The sequence below is a fragment of the Rhinopithecus bieti genome, unplaced genomic scaffold (genome assembly GCF_001698545.2).
Source record: "Rhinopithecus bieti isolate Rb0 unplaced genomic scaffold, ASM169854v2 scaffold_38981, whole genome shotgun sequence".
NCBI classification, from domain to species: domain Eukaryota; kingdom Metazoa; phylum Chordata; class Mammalia; order Primates; family Cercopithecidae; genus Rhinopithecus; species Rhinopithecus bieti.
In genome coordinates, this window is record NW_016819573.1 from 2,022,907 (window position 1) to 2,048,228 (window position 25,322).

The following is a 25,322-nucleotide window of genomic DNA, read 5'->3' on the forward strand; positions in this document are numbered from 1 at the left end:
CCACCGCTTCCCGGGTTCAAGCGATTCTCCTGCCTCAGCCACCCGAGTAGCTGAGACTACAGGTGTGCACTACCATGCCCAGCTAATTTCTGTATTTTTAGTAGAGATGGGGTTTCACCATGTTGGCCAGGATAGTCTTGATCTCTTGACCTCGTGATCTGCCTGCCTCAGCCTCCCAAAGTGCTGGGATTACAGGTGTGAGCCACTGCGCCCGGCCAATATGCTCAGCTTCTATATTCCTTCTGTTTACATTTTTTTCTGCATATGAAAACAATTCCTGCTCATTGTGGGAAATTTGTGAAATAGAGTAAAATACAAAAGGAAAAGTATAATTCAGAAAAGCACTTTTCGTGCATTATCTTCCTTTGTGTGTATGTGTGTATCCTTTTTTCACCTCATATTATATAATTATGGTCTGGGAGCAGTGGCTCACTCCTGTAATGCCAACACTTTGGGAGGCCGAGGTGGCAGGGTCACTTGAGCCCAGGAGTTTGAGACCAGAATGGGTGACATAGTGAGACGCTGTCTCTACAAAAAACAAAAAAGTAGCCAGGCGTGGTGGTACACTCCTGTAGTCCCAGCTACCTGGGAGGCTGAGGTGGGAGGATCACTTGAGCCTGGGAAGTGAAGGCTGCAGTGAGCCTTGATCATGCCACTATACTCCAGCCTTGGTGACAGAGAGAGTCTCTGTCTCAATTCTATATATATATAGAACTCTGAGACCCTGTTTCATAATTACATTATATATAATAGAACATATTATAGTTATCGATCTATATTATAGAATATTATATATATAGAATTATGGACATTTTCCAGTTATTGTATCATTTAGTGGTTGTCATGATAATGCTACATAACAAACAACCCCAAACTCATGACTTAAGAACTCTTTACTCTTGCTCACGTGCTTGTGGGTAAACTGGGCGTAGCTTGGCTGATCCAGGCTGGGCTTGGCTCCAAGTTGTTGGCTGAGTGTAGGTCTGCTCTCAGGTCTTTCGTCCTCCTGGGACCAGCTGGCCGTCTGGAGGACGTTTTCATGGTGACAGCAGAAGCTCAGAGGGCAAACTCTACCACATTTTAAGCCTCTGCTTGCGTCATGTAGGTTCCCATGCCATTGGTCCAAACTAGTCACATGGCCTAGCAACGGGTGAGGAGGTACGCTGTGCTTCCCTAATGGGAAGATTTGCAAGTTCACATGGCAGAGGGTGTGGATACAAAGAGGGGTAATGAATTTAGAACAATAGTGGCATCTACCACAACTATTAAATATTCCTTGAAAACATGATTTTATTTATTTATTTATTTATTTATTTATTTTGAGACAGAGTCTCTCTCTCTTGCCCAGGCTGGAGTGCAGTGGCATGATCACAGCTCACTGCAGCCTCAAACTCCCCAGGCTCAGGTGACCCTCCCACTTCAGGCTCCTGAGTAGCTGGCACTGCAGGTGTGTGCCACCACACCCTGCTAATTAATTTTGTATTTTTTTTGTAGAGAGGCAGTATTTCCATGTTGCCCAGGCCTGGCTCGAACTCCTGGGCTCAAACGACCTTCCCACCTTAGCCTCCCAAAGTGCTGGGGTTACAGGCATGAGCCACCTTGCCTCAGTGAAAACACGATTTTAATCACTGCACTATTTTCCTCCTTGTGGATGTATTCTAATATATTTAACCATTTCGCTATTAGTGGACATTTTGATGCCTGTATCTTTCCTACTATAAGACACAATCACTACTGCTGGATATATGCTTTTGACTGCATCTTAGATTACTTTAGATTACATTTATGGGTTAAGTTCTTGAGATAATATTGTCCTTCAGCAGTGTGCAAAAGTATTCATCTGGCTGTGTCGTTGTCAGCATTATGCATTGTGATTTTTTTATTTGTTTTGGTTTGGTTTTTTGGTTTGTTTCTTTAAAGACAAGAGGATGGTGAATAAAAAAGACCAGGGGAGGAATCTAGCAGAGGTGGGGTAGGCCAGAGAAGGGAGAAAGAAGGAAGGTGTGGAGAAAATGTGGAAGGAGGAGTTTGCCTGAGAAGACTTAAAGCCAGGGTGGTTAAGATGGACCTGGGGAATACATTCTCTAGAACCTGGCCCATCCTGCAGAGCCAGAGCTCCACCTAGGACTGCTGTTACATTTTATGCCTGGTGCCCCTGAAGCAGCAGCGTACTTCCCTTTCAACACTTTTTTTTTTTTTTTTTTTTTCTGTGAGACAGTTTCGCTCTTATTGCCCAGGCTGGAGTGCTGTGGTGTGATCTTGGCTCACTGCAACCTCCGCCTCCCGGGTTCAAGCAATTCTCCTGCCTCAGCCTCCCAAGTACCTGGGATTACAGACACCCACCACCACGCTCGGCTAATGCTTTTTTGTGTTTTTAGTAGAGACGGGGTTTCGCCACGTTGGCCAGGCTAGTCTCCAACTCCTGACCTCAGGTGATCCGCTCACCTTGGCCTCCCAAAGTGCTGGGATTACAGGCTTGAGCCACCGCACCCGGCCCTTTCAATACTTCTTTATCCAGCTGAGATTTTCTGCTCTGAGACATATCTCCTCAGCAGTGATGTCTGCATTACTGCTGAGGCCAAATATTCTGCTCAAGAGGAGAGGTTTGGGTCCAGCCATTCTCCAGAGAGCTCAGTCCTTCCACAGGAAAAGGGGTCTGATTCTAGTTGCCCAGGAGATCTTGCAGGTCCAAGCCCAGTGGTCGTTCCAGGAAGTGAAATGCGCCTTCTGCTCTTTGATTTCCTGCAGAAACTCGCCTCTTCGGTGTGCCCCTTGACAGCCTGCTAGAAGCTGACCACAAAGTCCTCCCCAGCACACAGGTCCCACTGGTCCTTCAAGCCGTAAGTCATCCCCAGCTTGGGTTTATTTAATCCTTCAGAAGCTGGCTCTGGGGACCATTGTCAGGGGACATCTAGCAAAGGGGAGAAAGGATGGCCTTTGGAATCAGGCAGATCTGGGTTCAGATTCTGACTCTGGCACTTGCTAGCTCAGAGACCTGGGGTGGATTTTGGTTGTTGTTGTTGTTTTTATTTTATAAATTTTTGTCTTAACTTTTTTGTAGAGACAGGGTCTCACTATGTTGCCCAAGCTGGTCTCGAACTCCTGGCCTTAAGTGATCCTTGGGGTGGATTTTTTTTTCTTTTCTTTTTAACTTCTGAATCTTAAAGTCAAGGGTGGATTTTTGACCTTTCATTAGCCTCCCTTTCAACATCTGTAAATTGGGATGATGATAACAGTATCTTCCTCTTATCAATGATTAAATGAGAAAAATCTGTATGAAGCTCTCACAGTGCCTGGCTCATGGAGGTGGTCACAAAAACTATTATTATTTTGAAGGAAACGCTTCTCCCGGTACCCCCCTCTTTCTGATTTTCATGGGAGACAGACACACCATTTTGAATTCTGCTTTTCAGTGTTTCCTAGTTTAAATGCTGGTTTCTGTCTCTGACAGCTGCTGTCCTGTTTGGAAAAGAGAGGACTGGACACGGAAGGCATTCTCAGGGTGCCCGGATCCCAGGCCAGGGTCAAGGTAATGGTTTGGCTTTCCCCGCTTCACTGAGGCTGCATCTCCCCCATCCTCATATGTGTGTTAAGCCAGGAGAGAATCCAGTCCCTGGCTCACCGGTGATCTGTCTTTGGTCTCCGTGTGGGTCGAGGGTTTGAGAGGCTGAAGGTGGCACAATGAGCATGGTGGCGGAGAGCGTGGCCCTGGAGTCAGACCACCAACGTTTAATGAGCAGAGCCCTGTGCTCAGTGACACGCACTTTAGGCCATTTCGTCCTCACTTCAACCCCACGAGGGAGGTGCTCTTGTTGTCCCCACTTTGCAGATGAGGAAACCGAGCCCCAGAGAAGTGGTAGAGCAGCTTCTACCGGAGCCCTGGGCCAACTGTATCTTCGTGCCCCTCCTTCTTGTAGGGGCTGGAACAGAAGCTGGAGAGAGACTTCTATGCTGGCCTTTTTAGCTGGGACGAGGTTCATCACAATGACGCCTCCGATTTGCTCAAAAGGTTCATCCGGAAGCTGCCGATGCCTTTGCTCACGGCTGAGTACCTCCCAGCCTTCGCTGTGGTGCCCAGTGAGTGTGCCCAAGCCCTTGGCCTGTGCAAGGATGGAGAGTTGGATGTCACTGGCCTTGGTTGGAGAGGGGAAGCCATGCAAAGGCAGGACTGCCCGTTCCTGGAAATGTCTGTTCCAGAAATGTCCAACCAATGGGGGAAGAAGCAAGTGTGAGCATGTGAGCCCAATATGTGTGCATACGCATGTGCATGCGTGTTCCTGTGTGTGTTGTATGGCATGTGTGGCATGTGCAGGTTGTTAGGAGGAGGGAGGCTAAGGTGTTTGGCACACTACAGTCCCTATTAGTTCTCACGTGACGAGTGGTACCTGGTTTCCTTCACATCTGACATCCATGGGGTTGAGCTTATCAGCAATCGTACTACCCGTCGTATCTGTGGGACACTGTGGGTGGTGCACGTCATCTGCTGTGCCGTGTCTACACGTCGCATCCATCTGTGTGCGCGTCTGCAGATCGCATCCATCTGTGTGTGCGTCTGCAGATCGTGTCCATCTGTGTGTGCGCGTCTGCAGATTGCGTCCATCTGTGTGTGCGTCTGTAGATCGTGTCCATCTGTGTGTGCGTCTGCAGATCGCATCCATCTGTGTCCATCTGTGTGCGCATCTGCAGATCAGCATGTATTGCACAGACCTTGCTCTATGTATAGTCTGCATATATATGTTCCTGTCTGGACTTCTTCACAATCCACAATGTACAAACATAGTCACTTCTAATTTTTCTCAGAAAAGTAGAGCAGCTCTCCTGAGATCTCATTCATGACCATGAGGTTCTCCCTGTCTCTCTGAATTCTCCAAAAAGCTTCAAGGCTCAGGCAGTCTGATTTCCACCCCCAAGCTAGGGGAGGGGACAGGGATCCTGAGATGTCTTCTCTGACCTTCGATTCTCACAACCTCAGTGTTTTGTTTGTTTTCTTTCTTCTTCTTCTTCTTCTTCTTTTTTTTTTTTTTTTTGAGAGACGGGGTCTTTAAAAAACCCCCCTGGTCTCTGTCACCCAGGCTGGAGTGCAGTGGCATGATCCTAGCTCACTGCAACCTTGAACTTTTGGGTTCAAGTGATTCTCCTGCCTCAGCCTCCCAAGTAGCTAAGAATATAGGCACATGAGACCATGCCTGGCATACTTGTTTAAAATGTTTTTGTAGTGACAGGGGTCTCGCTATGTTGCCCAGGCTAGCGTCAAACTCGTGACCTCAAGTGATCCTCCCACTTCAGCCTCCCAAAGTGATGAGATTACAGGCATGAATCATCAGGCCTGGCCTCGACCTCATTGCAAAACAAATCAGATCCCTTCCCTATGCTGTTACCCATCCTCCACAGCACCCTTGTAATAAGATTCCACTCCTTACTGGGCCCACCTGCTTCGGCTCAGGTCCTGCCTATTTCTGGCCCCCTTTCTTCCTGGCCTCCTCCTTCCCCACTGTCTGGTCAGGCCCTCCCACTTTGCTGTTCCCCCTCCTCTTTCCTTCCCTGGGGCGTCTGCACTTGCTGCTGTCTCTGAATGGAAACTCCCTCCGCCCTCATTTGGCTGCTTCCTGCCTTTCAAGTTTCAGCTGGCTGTCAGAGCCTGTGAGGGGCCTTCCGTGACCCCACACTCCGTGCTGCCTGCTAGCCTCTATAATGATGCAGTGATGCCCATTATGCTCTGATTTATTCTTTGCTTGTGTATTGTGTCTCCCCTGTGAAATGTAAGCTCCACAAGCCTGCGACTTTATTTTCCTCCTTCACTATTGTGTCCCAGGTGCCTAGACTGAGCACAGCACCTGACAGGTACTTGACAGGTATTTGTTGATAAGTGAGAGAAGGAAGGAAGGGAGGGAGGGAGGGAGGAAGAGAAGGAAGGAAGGAAGGAAGGAAGGAAGGAAGGAAGGAAGGAAGGAAGGAAGGAAGGAGGGAAGGTCATATGGGGTTGTAGACCTGGCGCCCCAGGTGCTCAGCCTCTGTGTCTCCTATGCAGCTCTTCTCCAGGTTCCAGGCAGCTCTCAGCTGCTGGGTCTTATCTGGCTCTGATGAACTCCTTCTTTGAATCTGTAACTACTACCTCCTCCTACCTGCCTCCTCTCCCCGGAGATCCTGACACCAGGTGTGAGACGGCTTTTCCTTTTCAACCCTCACAATACAGAGGGTTTCATGAAACCTTCTGTCTGGGCCCATTGAGCTCTCTTGTCTCCCTTCCTAAGGGTGATTTGCTCGTTCACTGCATTTCTGACCCTGGGCTGTAGCCTGGACTGCATATCTGGGTGTGTGCGGCATGTGCGTGCATGCACACGCATGTGTGTGTTTATTTTGCTACACAAAGTATAGCAAGTGAACCTCTCCACCAGCACTGGTCAGGGCTCTGTCTGAGCCAACATTAGACAAGGAAATAATCCCACACCTTATGAAAAAAGGGATTCCTGGCTGTCCTCCGGCTTTTCAGCTCTGGAATTTCCCCAAGAAGAGACCAGACTGAGGGAGGGAGTCCCTGAGCCTCCCATGAAGACTGAGGTCCCTCCCTTCCCGCAGACATCCCCGACCTGAAGCAGCGCCTGCAGGTTCTTCACCTGCTCATCCTCATCCTCCCAGAACCCAACAGAAATGCCTTAAAGGTAAGAGTTACCATGCACCACCACCACTTTGCCATGTCAGCCCACACCCACAGCCATGGCTCCAAATGTGCTCATTTATTCATTCATTCAGCAACTTCTGCCAGCTGCTAGGGTTCAGTGATGACCCACACAGACCTCTCTTGAGACTTTTTCCTAAAGAAAGTAGATGAGCCCTGAAAGGGGATAGTCCCAGAGTGGGCACTACAGAGCATCAGTTCCACGTGGTGCTAACAGGTGTTAGCACCTTGTGGCCAAGCCTGGATAAGTAAACACAGAGTTCATGAAACAAGGTTAAGAATATTTTTCTCCCCAGGACTTCTCAAAGCCTTTGGTATATTGAGGCTTTGAGAGAATCTCCAAGTGGGATTAGAGTATGCAGTACTCTAAAAACGCAGTTGATCAGGGACCTCTTTTGTTGTGGAAAGCATTGCACGGCACTGGTGTTCCGTGCTGAACCAGTTTGGGAAAAATCCCTTAGCAAATTCTGCTTGTCATATAGGAGTGGATGCTCAGCCTTCGCCCAGCTCCCTATACCCTCTTGGCTGTCCTTCGGTCAGACTCCAGATGTGCCTCCAGGGTCAGCGTGTGAAGAGGCCCCAGATCTTCCTGCTTGAGTTTATGCTTCCTTTTCAGTAAAATGAGGATGATAATAGCATTAATAGCATCTTATTTTGGAAATCATAAAAGCTAACTCATAAGGAATCATAGGGTAGAAGATGATGCTTTGCAGGATATTCAGTATGTGTCCTCTGTTCCTATCCCCTCTCCCTCCCTCCCTTCCTCCCTTCCTCCCTCCCTCCTTCCCTACCACCTCCTTTCCATTTATTCTTCCTTCCTCCACCCATTTATCCTCATTCATCCATCGATTCTTCTTCTTTTCTTTATCCATTCACCCATTTATCCATTCATCCATCAATCCCTCCCTCCCTTCTTCAGGCCCTCCCTTCTTCACTCTGTCCCTTTGTCCTTACTGGCTGTGTGACTCTTGGTACATTCTCCAAGCTTGTTTCCTTCTCTATAAAATGCATGCAATAATAAGAGCTACCTTGGCCAGGCGCAGTGGCTCATGTGTGTAATCCCAGCACTTTGGGAGGCCAAGGCAGGAGGATCATTTGAGGTCAGGAGTTTGAGACCAACCTGGCCAGCATGGTGAAACCCCCGTCTCTACTAAAAATACAAAAATTAGCTGGGTGTGGTGGTGCACACTTGTAATCCCAGCGACTTGGGAGGCTGAGGTGGGTGGGCCACTTGAACCTGGGAGGCAGAGGTTGCAGGGAGCTGAGCCAAGATCACACCACTGCATTCCAGCCTGAATGACACAGTGACATTCTGACTCAAAAACAAAAACAAAAAACAACAACAAAAAAACTACCTTATAAAGTTACTATGAGGATTAAATAAGTACCAACTAAAGGCCCAAGAACACAAAGAATACATCATAAATGGTAGGTCTTATCACCTTCCCCTGCTCTTCCCAGCGTCTCTGCTTCCCTATTCTTTCCTGCCCAGTTGTCTCATTAGTCTCTGAGGGAGCAGGGGAGGGACAGTGTTTTGGACACTGCAGAGCAGGAAGTGGAGACACAGAGAGGTCGCAGAGTGGGCTGGTGGCACAGCTGGAACAGGAGCCCCTCTTGCTGCCCTCCCAGCTCCTGGCTCCTTCCTAGCGCCCCCTTGTCATGCATCAGGATGCCCTGGGGATGGTGGGGAGGCGCCAGGGATGGGCTGAGATTTGAGGGAGATTCTGCCCCCTTTCCCAGGCGCTGCTGGAATTCCTCAGGAAGGTGGTGGCCCGGGAACAGCACAACAAGATGACTCTGTGGAATGTTTCCACTGTGATGGCCCCTAACCTCTTTCTGCACCAAGGGCGGCCCCCCAAGCTCCCCAAAGGCAAGGAGAAGCAGCTGGCAGAGGGGGCAGCCGAGGTGGTGCAGATAATGGTGCACTACCAGGATCTGCTGTGGACGGTGAGTGCTGCTGGGTGCTGGGTGTCCCTCCTCTGGGTGCCGCTGCCCTGCTGCCCCTGCTCTCCAGGAGCCTGGGCAGTGTCCTTTCAGTTTCCTAGTGTGTCCCTTCCAGGCCCTTTGTTGGCCTCTGCACAGGACTGTGTTTTCTTCTTCCCCCTGCCTTAGTGACCAAGAAGTGTCTTCCCTTTCTGTCTCCGCTGCCATGCCTCTCTGTCAGTCTGCTGCCATCTGGTCTACCCCAGATTGCAGGAGTTCCCCCAACTCCCACAAATAATTCCTTCATATCAAAGCTTTTATACTGCTGAGAAAGCCCCATCCCTGAGGCCCGGGATCACAGGGCCTGCCTAAAACAGAGCCCGGAACCAGATAACAGGGATACCCCTGCCCCCCTGCCCCCACTATGAGCTTTGCCCTGAGTAACAAGTGACAGCAAGTCGAGGAGCCAGAGGAGGAGAGAGGCCCCTCTGCAGTGTCAGCTGCATGGTGCCCGCAGCACTGAGACCCCTCCAGCTCCTGAGACTCTGTGAACACAAGGTAGCACCATCTACCACTGCTGACCCGGCTGCTTTCTCACCCAGAGACGTGTATCCTCTTCCCTCCATCTGTTCATTCATACTTCCATTTAGTCTCCCATCCACTCACCCACTCACTCACCTATCCATCCATCCATCCACCCACTCACTCACCCACCCATCCATTTATGCATCTGCTCATCACCCACCCACTTATCCACCCACCTATCCCCCCACCCATCTACCCACCACCCATCCATCCATTAATTCCTCCAACTCCCCCATCCACCCATCCACCAATCTATCATCCACTCACCCATTCACCAATCATACATCTATCCACTCATCTACCAATCCATCCATCCACTCATTCACCCATCCATCCACCCATCTACCCAACCATGCATCTCTCCAACTAAACCATGCATCTATCCAACTATCTACCCATCCATCCACCTACTCATCTACCAACCATGCATCTATCCAACTATCCACTCATCCATCCAACCACAGTCCTTCCTCCTATCCCTCCCTCCTTCTGTGAAGTTATTAGATTAAATTTCCTTTTCCAGAAACCAGCAAGTGAAGCCCTCTTTGACTGTTCTCAGTTTCTCTCCGACCCTGCTGGGCACTCTTCTGTGTTCTAAACACAGCAAGTGCCAGCTGGCACTCCAAACTCATCTAGTACTTCACACTTCTGAATTTTTGCTTATGCAGTTTACTCTGCCTGGAATTCTCTTCCCCTTCCCCCCACCTTTTTTTTTTTTTTAATGGCAGAAGCCTGCTGTCCTCCACTCATTCTTCAAGACCTCTTAATTCAAGAGTCAACTCCTCTGTCGAAAGTCCCCTACTCCTCCCTCATACACCCCTTACACCCCCATAGTTCCTTTCTTCTCTGCACTCAGCCCTTTGAGATAATGTTGCTACTAAAAGACATTGGATTGTAATACTTCTTTTATTGGAGGGAGCTTTAAAATTCAAGAAATTCCTGAATGTTTTCTTGTTAGAAAAGCTTCAGACAACATAGATGTAGAAAAAGTGAAAGGGGAGAACCCCCATCACCCTTGCCCTTCCCTGTGTGTGTCACCTTTAGTCAGCACACACATAGCAAAGAGGGGAGTTCAGAATCTACCCCAGTTCCATCAGACCCTGGGAGACAGAAACGTGTTATTATCAGGGTCCATGGAGTCTGGGTTCTCTGACTTTACTGGGTTCGGATCCCACAGAGAGGCATGGGTTGATCTGGAGGCCTCTATAGGAATCCCCCAGTGTGGGCTGTCTGGAGGTTCTCAGAGCAGAGCCTGCCCCAGGTGTGTTTTGGGGACACCCCTGCCTGAGTATGCCAGTAAGCAGCTATCCCTCAGCAGGTGCAGGACCCTCCAGCCTCTGTCGAGAGGAACCACTGTCCACTAAGCCTCAGGGTGGGCTCCACTCTCAGGGCCCCCTCCTCCAAGGCCCACTTCAGGGGCTGAATGCCCCCTCCTCATTCCACCAAACCAGTGCTTCCGTCCCAAGTCCAACACATGCGTATTTCCAAGCCCTGTGGGACGCTGGGCCGGGGAAGAGGCCACGATGACCCTGGAGGGGGTTCTGCCTCTTGGCCCCAGCAGTCCTATCACCCTGCCGAGACTCGATCCTTTCTGGTCAGGTCGCCTCTTTCCTGGTCGCCCAGGTGCGAAAACTGAACGACAGCAGCAGCAGGCGCCCTCAGCTCTGTGACACGGGCCTCAAGACTTGGCTGCGGAGGATGCACGTAGATAGGGACAAGGCGGGGGACAGCCTCGAGGCGGTGAGTGCCTCCGACCCCAGACAGGTGGAGAAGGGCCCTAGGCGACAGGAGGGCACCTGGAGCTTGGTGCTCACCTTCCTCCAGGTCCCCGCTACCGGGCTACCAGCAACGGCCCCCCAGTGAGGCCACCAGGGGGCGCTGCGGCGCCGTCACGGGGAGCGAGGAGGCGTGGCTGCGGTTGGGGAGGGGAAATGGAGTGACTCGGAAACTTCCCCTAGAAGCCATCTCCTCCGCCCCATTTTTAGGCAACCCCAGGCCGAGGGTTGGGAAAATGGGGATCGCTCTGCGGGGTGTGAGGTGACTGGGGCTGGGAGGGGGATAATAGAAGGGAAGAGCCTTCCAAAAATACTGAGTATTCCTGGGAGGGGTCCTGAACACGGTTCCTTATTTAAGTCCCGATCAGAGAAATTGATGAGCGTCGAGGCTGCATCGTGCACAATGTGTGGGTGATGGGTCTTTATACAAACCTACATGTCTGTGTTTGTGGGTGCGTTGCATGTACCCCTGCTGTGTGTACGAGTGCGAAACACAGGCACAGAAACACAAACACAGGCGTAGAAACACAGGCATGTTTCTCTGCGTCTGTGTGTGCACACATCCAGAATGTGTATGTCTGTGATCGGTGCGCAAGTGGCCGGTGTGCGTGTGTGTGTGTGTGGCGTCTTGTGATTTTCAGCGTGGGCATTTGTGTAAGTGCCATGTATGCATGTTTATGCATCCATGTTTGAACTCCAGGCATACTGGCTCTTGTGTATATGGATCTTCCTCTCTCTCTCTGCAGACTCCCAAGGTGGCAAAGATCCAGGTGGTCTGGCCTATCAAGGATCCCTTGAAGGTGCCTCTCACCCCCAGCACCAAAGTGGCCCATGTCCTGAGGCAGTTCACAGAGCACCTCAGCACTGGTTCCAAGGGTCAAGAAGGCAGTGAGGACATGAACAGCCTCCTTCTACAGTAAGGGGCACCTCCTGGAGGCAGGAGCCTCTCCCCTGCAGGGAGGGGTCTGCACCCCAGAGCTGAAAGCCACCAGGGAGTTACACATGCTGTTGGCCTGGCCTGGCCTTCCCTTTCTGGGGTGGTCAGATGGGTTCTCCAACCTTAGAGAGCTTCTTGGCTCCAAGTAATAATCATTATGACTACCACTCACTCATTCATTTTAATAGGTATTTAATTAATGCCCATCACCAGGCACCATGTTTTTCTGTTTGTTTGTTTTGTTTTGAGACGGAGTCTCACTCTGTCACCTAAGCTGGAGTGCAGTGGCGCGATCTTGGCTCACTGCAACTTCCTCCTCCCAGGTTGAAGTGATTTTCCTGCCTCGGCCTCCCAAGTAGCTGGGATTACAGGCGTCTGCCACCATGCCTGGCTAATTTTTTTGTATTTTTAGTAGAGATAGGGTTTTACCATGTTAGCCAGGCTGGTGTCAAACTCCTGACCTCAAGTGATCTGCCCAGCTCAGCCTCCCAAAGTGCTGGGATTACAGGCGTGAGCCACCGCACCTGGCCCACCATGTATTGAGAGAATTATAGACTAGGCATGTAAAGAACAGACAGAGGCCGTGCTCTTAAGAGCCCACAGCCCTGAGGAAGAGCTGGACATAAAGCAAATAGTCACAAACCAAAGATCAAGTTACAAACTGTATTAGGTTTCATAAGAAATGCAGGGAATAATGTGTCTGGAAGACAAAGAAGCTGGTGTCGTCTGGGAGCAAGGTGAGGCTTCCTGACACACAAAACTGCACGGCAAAGGTTCTGCAGCAAGGAGCAGAGCCTGGCCAAGGATCTGGAAGAAGGTAGGGGGCTGATGAGCAGCCATCATTCCCAGGGTACAGGAAACAGCCTGAGCCCTCAAGAGTTTCCTTCTTGGCATTGGCACAAGGAATCCTCAGACTGTCATCTTCAGCAACTGTCTGGTTCAGCTCCTCCTTGAACAGATGGGAGCACTAAGACTCAGAAAAGAGAAGGGGCTTGCTTAAGGCCACATGGCAGATAAGAGGCCATGGAATTGAACTCAGGATACCCATAATTATCATATAATAATTGTGATTCTTACATGATAAGCATAATTATCATATGTAATCATACAATGTCCATAATCCATCTTGACACAAAATCTTCCCCTCACCGCAGGCTCCTGTCCCCATCTGTCACCACTCATTCCCCTGCCCTCGCAGTCTCCATTCTGATGCCCGGAAGGAAGGAGCCTCGCAGCGGGGTGCACCTCTGGCTGAGCCTCACCACGTGCCCTCCAGCTACCTCTCCCCAGCCCCTGGTTGCTGGACTCTGTCACTGGCTCCAGCTCTCTCAGGAGGGTCCTTATACGTCTTCTCCCCAGTGGGACTGAAAATCAGTGAGGACTGCCCTTTCCAGACCTGGGGGCCATGCACAGTTGTTGGTCTTGCTGTTTCTAGAAGGAAAAGGCAGGAGTTTTTTTTTTTTTTCTTTCTCTGTTTTACAGCCACAGGCCCATGGAGTCAGCCAACATCCTCCTCTATGAAGTTGGAGGGAATATCAGTAAGTTCCACTGTGGGAAACGGGAACAGAGCCCGGGTGCCTGGGAGTTCTTCGACCTCAGAGTTTCACTGAGCCCTTCTGGGGGAGGCCAGAGTCTGCCTGGAGATGAGCCTTCCCCTCAGGCCTCTATCTCCAATGAAACCAGGCAGAGTCCTGCTGTAGGGTTAAAGTGCAAGTCTTAGGAGTCTATCCTAGAGTTTGGATTGTGCCTGGAGCTGGCCTCAGGCTTGCAGAGAGAGGCAGAAGGTTTGTTTAGTGTCAAGGCTGGCAGTACCACCAGTGAAACTGACTCCTCTGGGACATCCTAGCTGGGATGGACCTCATCCCTGGCCCAGGGGCCAAGGAGTCCTTAAGGAATTCTGCAAATAAATGTCCGGCTCTGGGAGGTCCCTGGCTCTGTGGGAACCAAGGATGGGCAGCTGTTTCCCTTTGCATTCTCTAGAACAATGATCCTCAGACTTGACCGGAATCTCAGGATCCCCTGGAGGGCTAAGACACAGATGGTGGGGCCTGAGAATGTGTGTTTCTGATGAGTTTCCAGAAGTTGCGGATGCTGCTGGTCGAGGGGCCACACTTTGAGGGCCACTGGCCAAGAAGCGGAGGCTAAGACATGGCATCAGTAGTACATGATGCACTGAGCGGGTGCCCCTCAAGAAAGGGTTCCAAGGGAAGGAGTGAAGGAGGATAGGGAAGGGGCAGGGACCAGGAGTGTCCACATCCTGGAGCTTGGCCTGATCCACTAGGGGGCTCTAGAGCACAAATCACATCAGAGTTGTTGCATTTTGAGGCAAGGAGACTAGTCTTTGGTAGTCTGTGTCCATCAGTCTTCGACTGTGGGCTTTCCCAGTGGGAGGGGATGTCACTTTTCTGGCAAGGCATCTTCCCTCAGCGGAGCTCAGTCCTCCAGCAGAAGTGGTAACTGTGAGCTGTAGCAGTCAAGATGCATACAGCCAGGGGACAGTGCTCTGCCTGGTGAAGGACTCTGCGCAGGGGAACAGCGTCTCCCATAGCCTCCCACTCAACCTCCTTCACCCCTTCTTCCCACAGATGAGCATCGCCTGGACCCAGATGCCTACCTCTTAGATGTGTACCGTGCCAACCCACATGGCGAGTGGGTCCTTAAACAGAGCCCCACCTAAACCCTGTGGCTCTCAGGAGCAGCCTGGATGCCTCCTCCTCTTCCCTGCTGGCTCTGTGTCCATGTACCCAGCATGAGAACAAAGCTATTTCAAGGGAAGGTCTGAGTTTTCTTCCAAGGCATCCTTCTCTGAAATGCCTCTCAGACCCCTCAGAAATAGACTCAGGGCTAGTGCTCTCTCCACTCAGAGGTGATGGGGGCCAGGGCCTCAGGGAAGGGAAGCCAACACAGCCCTGGGAGAACTGCACAGAGGAAGAACTTCCCTTCACCGTTCTCATGTTTTAGCCACGCACACAAAGCCCTCGCTCCCCTACACCCCCTAGCCCTCCGGAGAGTTGCTTCCTACATCAAGCTTGCTGTTATGACACCATCACTTGGGGCACTTGGATCTCCATGGGCTTCTGTCCATGGCTTCTAGACTGGAGGAAATTTAAAAATGCAGCACCTCTATCAAGAGATAGTTGGATTTTTTCCCCCCCAGGTAAGATTGTTTTGAAAGTGGCCCTACAATGTGTAGTGGCGCAGCACCAGAAACAAAACCAGGAGAGCTCTGTGACCTTGGACAAGCCTCTTGCCCTCTCAGAGTCCTTCAAGGATGAGGGCTGGGGCCTCAGGGAGAGGAAGCCAGCATTGCAGCCATGATCAGCCCCAGGAGAACTGAGCAGACGAAGATTTCGCTTCATAGCTCTCATGCTTTACATGTTGATTTGTATAATCTTGTCATTTTGTAATATGATATTTAAATTGTTTAAACATTAAAGGCACAAGTTCAATGTCACGCTTATTTGCCTAAGTGTTTTTATCTCCAGTCCCACGCTTGGTGGGTGTTGTCCTTCCAGCGAGTTGACATGGGAGCTTTGTGACGAGAGCATCTTGCTGAGCTGCTCAAAGGGCTCTGGCCCATGTGGTCCAGTCACGCCTTGAACCCACAACCACCAGGGGGACAGGAAGAGAACTCAGAATGGGGAGGCATGGAGTAATGACACCCGTTGCTGAAGGGTGGGGGCATTGCAGGGACAGCCTCTCTGGGAATCCTCTCATCTCTTACAGTCCCAGGTCTCGCCCTTCCTCCTTTCCTCGGCCCTGGGTCTGTATCCTCAGGCCAGGTGAAGCTTCGCTTATTTGTTCACTTAACAATGAGTTTACTGAGCGTCTAACATGTGCCAAGAGGTTCACAAATTTCATCTTCACAATAATCCAGTGTCTTCGGTTTGGGTTCCCCCAGAAGCAAAATGTGAGGCAAAGATTCAAGTGCAAATACTGGTCCTAAGAAATGCAAGAGAGTGGGGATATGAGAGAAAGAGGGGGAGGCAGTCTATAAAAGGGGGCCCAATCACAAGCTACCACTGGGGGCGTCTCGAGCTTCATTCCACTGGAGAACTCTGAGAAACACCAATGTGGAAGATGTCCCTTAGAGTTACCCTACTCAAGGGGCAAGGGAGCCAGTGTGTTTATTCAACTCCTGTGAGGCATTGGTTGAAGGCTGCTCCGGAGGAGTGTAGGTGTTTGTTTCCTGGTACTTCTGCCTGCCAGAGCACAGGCACAGTGTTCTGTGAGAAACTTGGATGCCTGATTCTAGCAGCCACTGTGGGCCTTTAAAAGTATAAATTCAATCTTACTGAAAGCCCTCCTGCTGAAAACCTTCCAGAGGGATCCCATTAAACAAATATCCCAACTCTTTACCCTGGGCTATGAAACTCTATGTCTCTGATGCCACTTCACTTACACTCCCCCAAACCCCCGCCTTACTTTGCAGAGCCAGCCATGTGAGCCTCCTTCCGACTCCTCAGACATCCCATGTTAATTTCTGCTTTGAGCTTTTGCACCTGCTGTTCTCTCTGTCCACGACACTCTTCCCCCAGCTACTTCCATGGCCAGCTCCTTTCACCTTCGGATCTCAGCTCAGATGTCCCTTCCTGAGACAGATGTCCCTTCAGAGACCTCCTGGTCTCTGACCACCCTATCTGAGGTTGCTTCTTCTGTCACTCTCTCTGGCATCATCTTATTTTCTTCCTAGCATTTATTAGTATCCTAAATTATCTTATTGAGTCAGTTTTTTATTGTCTGTCTCCCTGACTAGGATGTAGCCCCATGAAGGCAGAGACCATGTGGGCTTTTCTCACTTCTATGGATATAATGGATATGATGTGGATATAATGGTACTAGTAGGTGCTCAATAAAAATTGGCTGGATAAATGAATGAATGAATGAATGGATGAATTCCTCTCTGTCCCTTTGTTTGCTCCAGAAGCTGTTGCCCTCACCAACTTATTTAACTCTCACTTCCCTGGGTTCATGTATGAAAATGAGAAAATGCATCTGAAGTACTTACAGCAAGTGCTCAACCAGCGCTCTCATTATTATTATTAATTATTAACAAAGGCAAGACAGCCTGAAATAGTGACTAATGGTATTATCCTCCTGTGCTTCCCAGCACCTGTGCCGGTCCCCTTGCGCACCTCATTCACTCACTCCCAGGGTCGGGATGACAGGACGTTGTGTGGTTGGAGGGAAAATCATTTACCCTTGGCAGGAGGTGGGGCAGGTGCCTCTGTGAGTGCCGAGAGCCCAGGCCCAGCTGTGCTAACTTTGCACTCAGAGTGGGCTGTCAGCCACCAGCAGAAGATCCCAGTTTAATCACATGTCAGTTTCTCCATTCATCTTCGGTGCTATCTGAGGGCTCATCTTTTTCTACGCTGTGGCATCGTTGTGATTGATGATCCTGCACCAGCTCCACCACTGGGTTAGCTTAGCTCACAGTGGGTGCCCAGCTCCTCTGGGCTCTTTGCAGTCTGGGCCAGCGTGGGCTGGCATCATGTTTCTCTTAAGGAGCTCTGTTGTGAATGGAATCGTGTCCTACCAAAATTCATATGTTGAATCCCTGATTCTCAAGGTGACTGTGTTTGGCAATAAGGCCTTTAAAGAAGTAATGAAGGTCAAATGAGGTCCTAAAGGTGGCGCCCTCATCCAGTAGGACTGGTGTCTTTACAAGAAGAGGAAGAGACCAGAGCTGTCTCTCTCACCATGAGAGCAGAGGACAGGTGGCACAAGGACACAGTGAGGTGGCAACTGTCTGTGAGCCAGGAGAAGCCTCACCAAAACCCACACTTTCTGGCACCTTGATCTTGGGTTTCCTACCTCCAGAACCGTGAGAAAATCGATTTCTGTTGTTCAAGACAACCTGTGGTGTTTGTTATAGGAATCTTAGCAAACTAATACAAGCTCCTTGCTGCCTCCATCTTCTGAGAGGAAGGAGGATTGAATTTGTAAAGACGTCTTCAAACAAGGGAGTTTCCTTGGACAAAGGGCGGAAATGAACCTCAGCAGTGGTGGTGTCTCACCTGGCCCTCAGGTGGTGCCTTCCTGGGAGAGGCTGCATTTAGTGCCACCGGGCTGCAGGTAATTTGCCCAACCCAAAATCTGCAGGTAATTTGCAAACTGAATTTCTACACTCCTAGAGATTCAGTTTGTTCTTTCTACATCACCAAAGAGGATGGTGAGGATGAAATGAGGGAACCTACTGTCACGTAACAATTATATCAAGCACCTACTTTGTGCCTGGCACTGGGCTAGGCTGGGGCCACAGTGATGAGCAAATCAAGGAAGGTCCCAGCCCTTGTGGAACTCACAGACTAGTGAGCGAGAGATATACTAACCTAGAAATGAAAATATTTTTATATTGTGATACAATTCTGCTGAGAAAAATAAAACAGAGAGGAGAGAGGACTTGGGGAATGTGGCGAATCTTTGCTTTGAGGGGCCAGGGAAGGGTCTTAGATTGAGTGCCCTCAGAATCAGACCCTGAACCAGGAACCAGCAGGCAAGGTGCTTATTTGGGAGGTGATCCCAGAAAGACCCAGTGGAGGAATGGTGAAGTGAGGTGGGGAGGGAAGAAGCCAGTGAAGATGTGCTAAAAAGCAGGTTACGGCTTCAGGCAACTGGGGCTCCACGCTGCAGGGGTCCCCGGGAAGCCATGTAGAATACGCCGCTGACATGTGCCAACAGAGGAGTAAAGAAGGGAGAGTGTTAACCACCAACCCCCACCACTTACTGGTGGAGGGCTACTCCCAGGGCGTTTGTCCCCCGGCATTTCTAACTGTTCCCCCAGGCAGGCTCAGCACCCTCCTCTGCCAGAGGAAGACCCTAGGCAGAGAGTCCCATGTGCTGGCAGTAGAAAGCCATCAGCATGGACAGGAGCCATGGGTGCTGAGGTGGGGCAGATGTGATCTCTCTGAGGAGGCGACCCTTGAACTGCCACCAAAATGATGAGAAAGGGTCAGCCATGGGATGAGCTGGGAGAGGGGCTCTGCAGGTGAAGGGAACAGAAAGATCTCGGCCAAAGCCCTTGTCGACGATTCTGTTGCGTGCAGGTCAGAGGGGCTGTCAGGACAGCCTGGGCATCAATCAGGTTCCCCAGGAGCTTGCTCTAGTTCTCTCTCTCTCTCTCTCTCTCTGTTTCCACCCAGACCCCTCCCTTTGTACCCATCTTTAACAGAGGCAGTGACTGTCTGGCCAGGAGTGTGGACGAGGCCTTTGGGGTCCAATCCTAGGAGGATTCAGGCCATTCATTGGCCCTGTGGGAGGTGGGCGAGGTGGAACAATGGGACCTTCAGGAGGGAGGTAAGAAGCAGGACAAGCTGACAAATTCTGCAGCTACGACTGCCCTCGCTTCCCCAGTGCTGGCGGACAGGGCTGAGCCCTCCCTGGCTATTCAGTGATGCTCCCATGTCACACTGGTCACGCCTCCTGGTTGCCCGAAGTAGCCTGTCCCCAGCAAGTCCAGGTAGCCCCAGGACACAGGGAGCACCAGTCTGGCCTAGTGTTGCGAAGGCCTAGTGCCACGAAGACCACAGTGAGGCCAATTGGCGCATGTGGACCCCACAGAGGGGTGCTCTGCCTGTAGTGGCCAAGGTAGGAGTGGAGCCCAGGCCTTGGATATTCCATTAGGAAGTCCCCAGAGTGCCCTGTGGGCATAACCTGGCTTGGCAGTGTCTCAGTGTGGGTCCCCAGAAGCAGGCACTGAGACAAGGACTCCAGTGAAAGTCATTTATGTGGGAGGCGAAGGAAACGGCAGCAGGGGAGTGGGGACATAAGACAGGGAAGGGAAGGCCCCAATAAGCAGCACGTCATCACACCAGCTACCGCATCACACCAGCTACCGCATCACACCAGCTACCACTTCATACCAGCTACTGCATCGCACGAGCTACCGTGTGGGTGACTGGAGCTGAATCCCACTGGGGAACCCAGGGAGACTGTGGAGACACTTCTCAGGGTTGGTTATCCCTGGGAAGCAAGGAAGCAGGAGTATTGAAAAGCCCCTCTGGGCTGGGCATAGTGACTCATGCCTGTAATCCTAGCACTTTGGGGGCCGAGGCAAGAGGATCACTTGAGCCCAGGAGTTCAAGACCAGCCAAGGCAACATAGAAGACCCCATCCCTGCAGTTTAAAAACATTAAAAATTAGCTGGATATGGTGGTACATGCCTATGGTCCCTGTTACTCAGGAGGCTGAGGTGGGAGGATCTCTTGAGCCCAGGAGGTCAAGGTTGCAGTAAGCCATGATCACTCCACTGTACTCCAGTCTGGGTGACAGAGCGAGATCTTGTCAAAAAAAAAAAAAAAAAAAAAAAAGCCCCACTATGGTCAGTTACTGCTCAAGGCTGCTTTGAGTGGTCATTCCCCTGCCCGTCCAGCCTGTGTGTGTTGGAGGGAAGACTCCATCCACGGAACTTGTTGGAGCACACTGAAGTCACAAGCTTAAGGGACCTGGATTGGGTAGACAGTATTACTTCACTTATTTGGAAATTCAATTAACCAGAATTAACATTCTCAGTAATTTCTACAAACCCATAGGGCTAATGTAGGGTACCATGTCCCTAATCTGACCTTTGATCCCTCAGCCCTTCACCCAGCCTCTAGATCCCCAATTGAAGCATCCCTTTGCTCCAAGGCACAGTGTCTTCAGGAGACACCTTTACAGGAGATTCACACTCATCAAGGTCCCTCATCACTAGCAGGGGCCACCCAAAAGCCCAGCCCTAACTCCCATGAAGCAGAGAGAGCCCCCTCCCAGCTATTCTGCCTGCCTCCTTGTTCCCTCTCCCCTCCCCTTTTTGGCCCCAATGTCCTCTGAACTTACTCTGTCTGCTCCTGTATCACAGCCTCTGTGTACATTGGCCCCTCTTCTTAGAATGCATTCCCACCACTCCAGTTTCTGCCTGTTGAAAAGTTTCAACATGCAATCAACAAAAATGTCTACTGAGAGTTAGGCACTGGGAATGGAACATTGAATCAACACCACACAGACCTTCCTTTTGGAGTTTGCACTTGGGTGGAAAAAGAAATCAGTTATCACACACCTTTTTCTATACTCACAATACGGTAAATGTGATGAAGAAGGACGGGGAGCCACAAACACCCAGGCTGGACTGGGTCTGGGATTTCCCAGGAGGTTTCTGGGGCAGTGATATCAAGCTGAGGCTTGAAAGGTGAGTGGGTGAGAGTTGGAAGGGCATCCCAGGCAGAAGGAACAGCATGTTAGGCCCTGAGATGGACTCTGCATAGCTGGTGTGGCTGGAATTGAGAGAAGGCAAGTGGGCAGGGGACAGAGTGGGCAAGGGTTGCAAATAGATCCTGAGAGATTTGGGAAGACAGGAAACATTTACATCTATCAAACGACCCCACCTGGGAATTCTGAGACCGCCCTAGGTTTATCCTCAGCCTCCCCTAAATGCAGCCCCCAAATCCTCCTTTAGGAGACTGTGCTGCTAATCTGCTCCAGAGACAGGCTTGGGACTCACTGCTCCAGGCACGCCAAAGGAGTCTCATACATTCTTCAAGGCCTAATTCAAGTTCCTCCTCTCTGAGAAGCTTTCTAAGCTGAAATCAGAAAAGGTCTCCACCTCCCAAGTCCTCCTTAGCTCTTGGCTCTTTGGCACCTGAGAGCACTGGGACAGGGGTGAATATTCCTTAGTCTGCCGCTGGAGGCAGGGCATCCCAGGCTCTGGCTCCAGGAATGGTGGACGATGCTGCCTGGTACCTGGCTGTGGGCAGGTGTGGGCCACCACCTCCAAACACCCATCATTCCTGCCTGCTCCTCACACCTGGAGATCACAGGATATGTGGAATTGAAGCTTTTAGGGATCCATAAGGGACTTCATCCACAGACTTGCAGGGAATGTTGGTAGGCTGGGGCGGGGGGGGTCCCCTTGTCTCGGTTTTTCCAAGGCTGGGGTGGTAGAAAGGAAAATGATTCCTGGCAAACCCATGCTGCTGTCCCCTGCCTCCCTCCCAGGGCTGCTGAGAGGGTGGGAGATGCCTTCTATTGAGAACTCCCCACCCCCACCCCCAACCACTTTGCATTCTGGGGCAGGGGAGTGGGAGCCACTTGTCATTGTTCCTGTACACTGGCTGGCAGGAGGCCCAGGGAGGGGGCTCCCCAATAGAAAATCTGCAGCTGCCTGTCTTTAAGGTAAAATTACCGTAATTACCCCAATTACTAAATCCATCAAGAGCTTTGGACCGCAGGCCTGGAGAACAATTGGGCCCTGATGGATCTGAGGAGTATGAGTCACGGGGGTGGGGGCACAAAGCACATGGGATGAAGGCAAGTGGGGGCGGCAGCTGATGTTAAACCAGGGGTGGGGATGGGGAAATGCAAATAGACTATGATTAGCCAAGACCCCACTTTCCTCCTTCAGTGAGATTTTTCTTCTCTATTGGAAAGAAAAAAAAATACCCCAAATTCTGTCTGCCTTTTCCCTTCACAGAACCCTGCACCCTGGTTGGGTGTCGTAACTCATGCCAGTAATCCTGGCACCTTGGGAAGCCAAAATGGGGGGATGGCTTGAGGCCAGGAGTTTGAGACCATCCTGGGCAACAGAGGGGGACCCCACCTCTACAAGAAATTTAAAAATCAGCCGGGCATGGTGGCGCGTGCCTGTAGTCCCATCTACTCCGGCGGCTGAGGTGGGAGGATCACTAGAGCCTAGGAGTTCAAAGCTGCAGTGAGCTATGATTGCACCACTGCACTCCAGCCTGGGTGACAGGACAGGACTCTGTCTCTGAAAAAAACCCCAGAAACAAAAGAACCCTACACTCTACGGCCACATGACTTAGACCCGCTTTAACCTCTTAGGAGAGCTAAAATTTAAAGAGCCGAGAGCAATGGCTAGCATCTCCCGGTTCCCAGCACAGACCAGGAACTGTGGGAAGAGCTTTTCAGGCTTCCTGCCTTTCAACCCCATGAAGCAGGTTTCCTCCTGTTTCACAGACCTGGGTGCCCACATTTCCTCATAGCCTGGGTGCTGAGCAGACCAGCCCCTGGGCCTGGTTGGCTTCTGTACTCCTCACCCTCCTTGGTGAAGGAAGTGAAGGACAGGCTGGCAAATTAGGTGGGTTACTGGGAAAAGCACGTTACAGGACATGTCCCCTCTTTTGATTTCTATTAGAACTTCACTACATTCGAAGAGTGCTGAAAACATTCAGATTCTTCCTCTCAGTTGATCTGGATTTATGTAAGGAAATAATCTCTAATTGTGGAAAGGCTATATCATGAAGCTAATTCTTTCAGCATTCTTTACATCGGCCGCACAATTTCACTTTAAGAGAAGGTCCAGGCTGCCGACGCCTCTGTACTCCGTTGCCAGAAGGAGTTATGTCTACAGGACCCCAAGTGTAGAAGAAAGAGATCCCCTTGGCTGAAGTAGACTTGGACCAGAATTGGGAAGCAGATCTGTGTTTCCACAGAAGACATTGGGACCAAAGCCCCCACGAATTACAAAATTTAACTATGACCTGGCTTGTCCTTGGTGCCTGTATCTCCAAGGTGACTTTGCAGGGCTTGTAGGTGTTGGTCCAGGATTTAGGATATCGGGGTCCAGGCCAAATAGCTTCCTAACTCATCATAACTAATATGGTTAACATGGAAAATTGTGAAACAATTTAATGTCAAAACATAGGGCCCAGCGTGTTGGCTCACGCCTGTGCCTAGCACTTTGGGAGGCTAGTAGGGAGGATGGCTTGAGCTCAGGAGTTTGAGACAAGCCTGGGCAACATAGTGAGACCTCGTCTCTACCAAAAATCAAAAAGTTAGTCTGGTATGGTGGTGTGCACCTGCAGTCCCAGCTACTCAGGAAGTGGAAGGAGGATCACTTGAATCCATGAGTTTGAGGATACAGTGAGTTATAACTGTGCCACTGCACGATTATATTTTGTGCCTGGGTGACAGAGTGAAACTCTACCTCAAAAAAGAAAGAAAAGAAAAGAAACATAGGGAGACTGGCTGAATAGATGAAGTTTTGTGCTGGCCTTTAAAATAATGAGTAAAAAGATTCCTTTGAAATCTGGGAGATTACAATAGAACATTGTAATTACACTGTAAGTACAGTGTACATTGTAAGTATTACAATGTAATTACATTGTAAGTACAATATTGTCATGCTGGTTTTTTGTTTTTTGTTTTTTGAGACAGGGTCTTGCTTTATTGCCCAGACTGAAGTACAGTGGAGCTTAAAGAAGGGGAGGGGAGCCCTGGACCGTCACCCAGGCCGGCGCCAATCCTCAGGGGCTGAGCCAATGCCTCTAGAAGGCCTGGGCTCAGGGAATGCCTCTGAGTCAGAAACACTGTGGGACAATATTCCCTGACATTTTCCCAACAAAGGGCCCTAAGGGAAGAGGAAAGTGCAGGTGAGCTTGGAGCAAACATGAACTCTACCCATTGGCTCATTCAAGTATTCATTCATCCATTCAAAACACTATTCTTGCCATAATCCTAAACAAATTAACACAGGAACGGAAGACCAAATACCGCATGTTCTCACTTATAAGTGGGAGCTAAGCATTGAGCACACATGGACATAAATATGGGAACAGTAGACACTGTGGCCTACTATGGGGAGGGGAGGGCGGGTTAAAACTACCTATTGAGTACTGTGCTCACTACCAGGGTGACAGGATCCATACTCCAAACCTCAGCATCACATAATACTCCCGTATAACAAACCTGCACATGTACTCGCTAAATGTATCTGAAATAAATGTTGAAGGCTGGGTGCTGGGGCTCATGCCTGTAATCCCAGCACTTTGGGAGGCCGAGGTGAGAGGATCGCTTGAACCCAGGAGTTTGAGACCAGCCTGGGCAACAGGATGAGACCCTGTCTCTACTAAAAATAAAAAGTAAAAAATAAATTAGCCAGGCGTGGCAGCATGTGCCAGTAGTCCTAGCTGCTTGGGAAGCCGATGTGGGAGGATCACTTGAGCCCAGGAGGTTGAGGCTGCAGTGAGCTGTGATCGTGCTACTGCACTCCAGCCTGGGCTATAGAGCAAGACCTTGTCTCAAAAATAAATTAATTAATTAAATAAAATACAAGTTGACATTTAAAATCAAATGTTCTCATGGTGTCCTCTGTCTACAGCCCTGTGATGGGACCTGGGGATACTGCCATGAACCAGACAGAACTAGCTGCCCTTCAGAGCTTGCAAGGCAGCCACACAAGTTGCTCTTTTGTGAAATTTTATGATTTCCTCTCAAATAGTCACATGAATTTTATATTTTATTTCATAATGTAGCCGTGCTTGTTTTTGTAATTTTAAAATGATGTTTTCACAACAATATGAATGGACTTAATGCCACTACTGAATTGCACAGTCGAAAGGGCTAAAACAGCAAATATATATATATATATATATATATATTTTTTTTTTTTTAGACAGAATTTCGCTCTGGTTGCCCAGGCTGGAGTCCAGTG

General features: G+C 50.2%; 1 protein-coding gene across 1 annotated transcript in view; it reads left to right on the top strand.

Moving 5' to 3' along the window:
- The window catches only part of ARHGAP40 (Rho GTPase activating protein 40), a 53,563-nt gene extending 38,220 nt beyond the window's left edge, over positions 1–15,343 (top strand). Inside the window, exons 7-15 of the mRNA XM_017859142.1 lie at positions 2,749–2,840; positions 3,452–3,529; positions 3,918–4,077; positions 6,577–6,659; positions 8,417–8,623; positions 10,784–10,924; positions 11,706–11,875; positions 13,379–13,434; positions 14,482–15,343. Coding sequence (XP_017714631.1) covers positions 2,749–2,840; positions 3,452–3,529; positions 3,918–4,077; positions 6,577–6,659; positions 8,417–8,623; positions 10,784–10,924; positions 11,706–11,875; positions 13,379–13,434; positions 14,482–14,573 — 1,079 coding nt within the window. The 3' untranslated portion in view covers positions 14,574–15,343. The remainder of the gene's footprint in view (positions 1–2,748; positions 2,841–3,451; positions 3,530–3,917; positions 4,078–6,576; positions 6,660–8,416; positions 8,624–10,783; positions 10,925–11,705; positions 11,876–13,378; positions 13,435–14,481) is intronic.
- Positions 15,344–25,322: the final 9,979 nt, after the last annotated feature.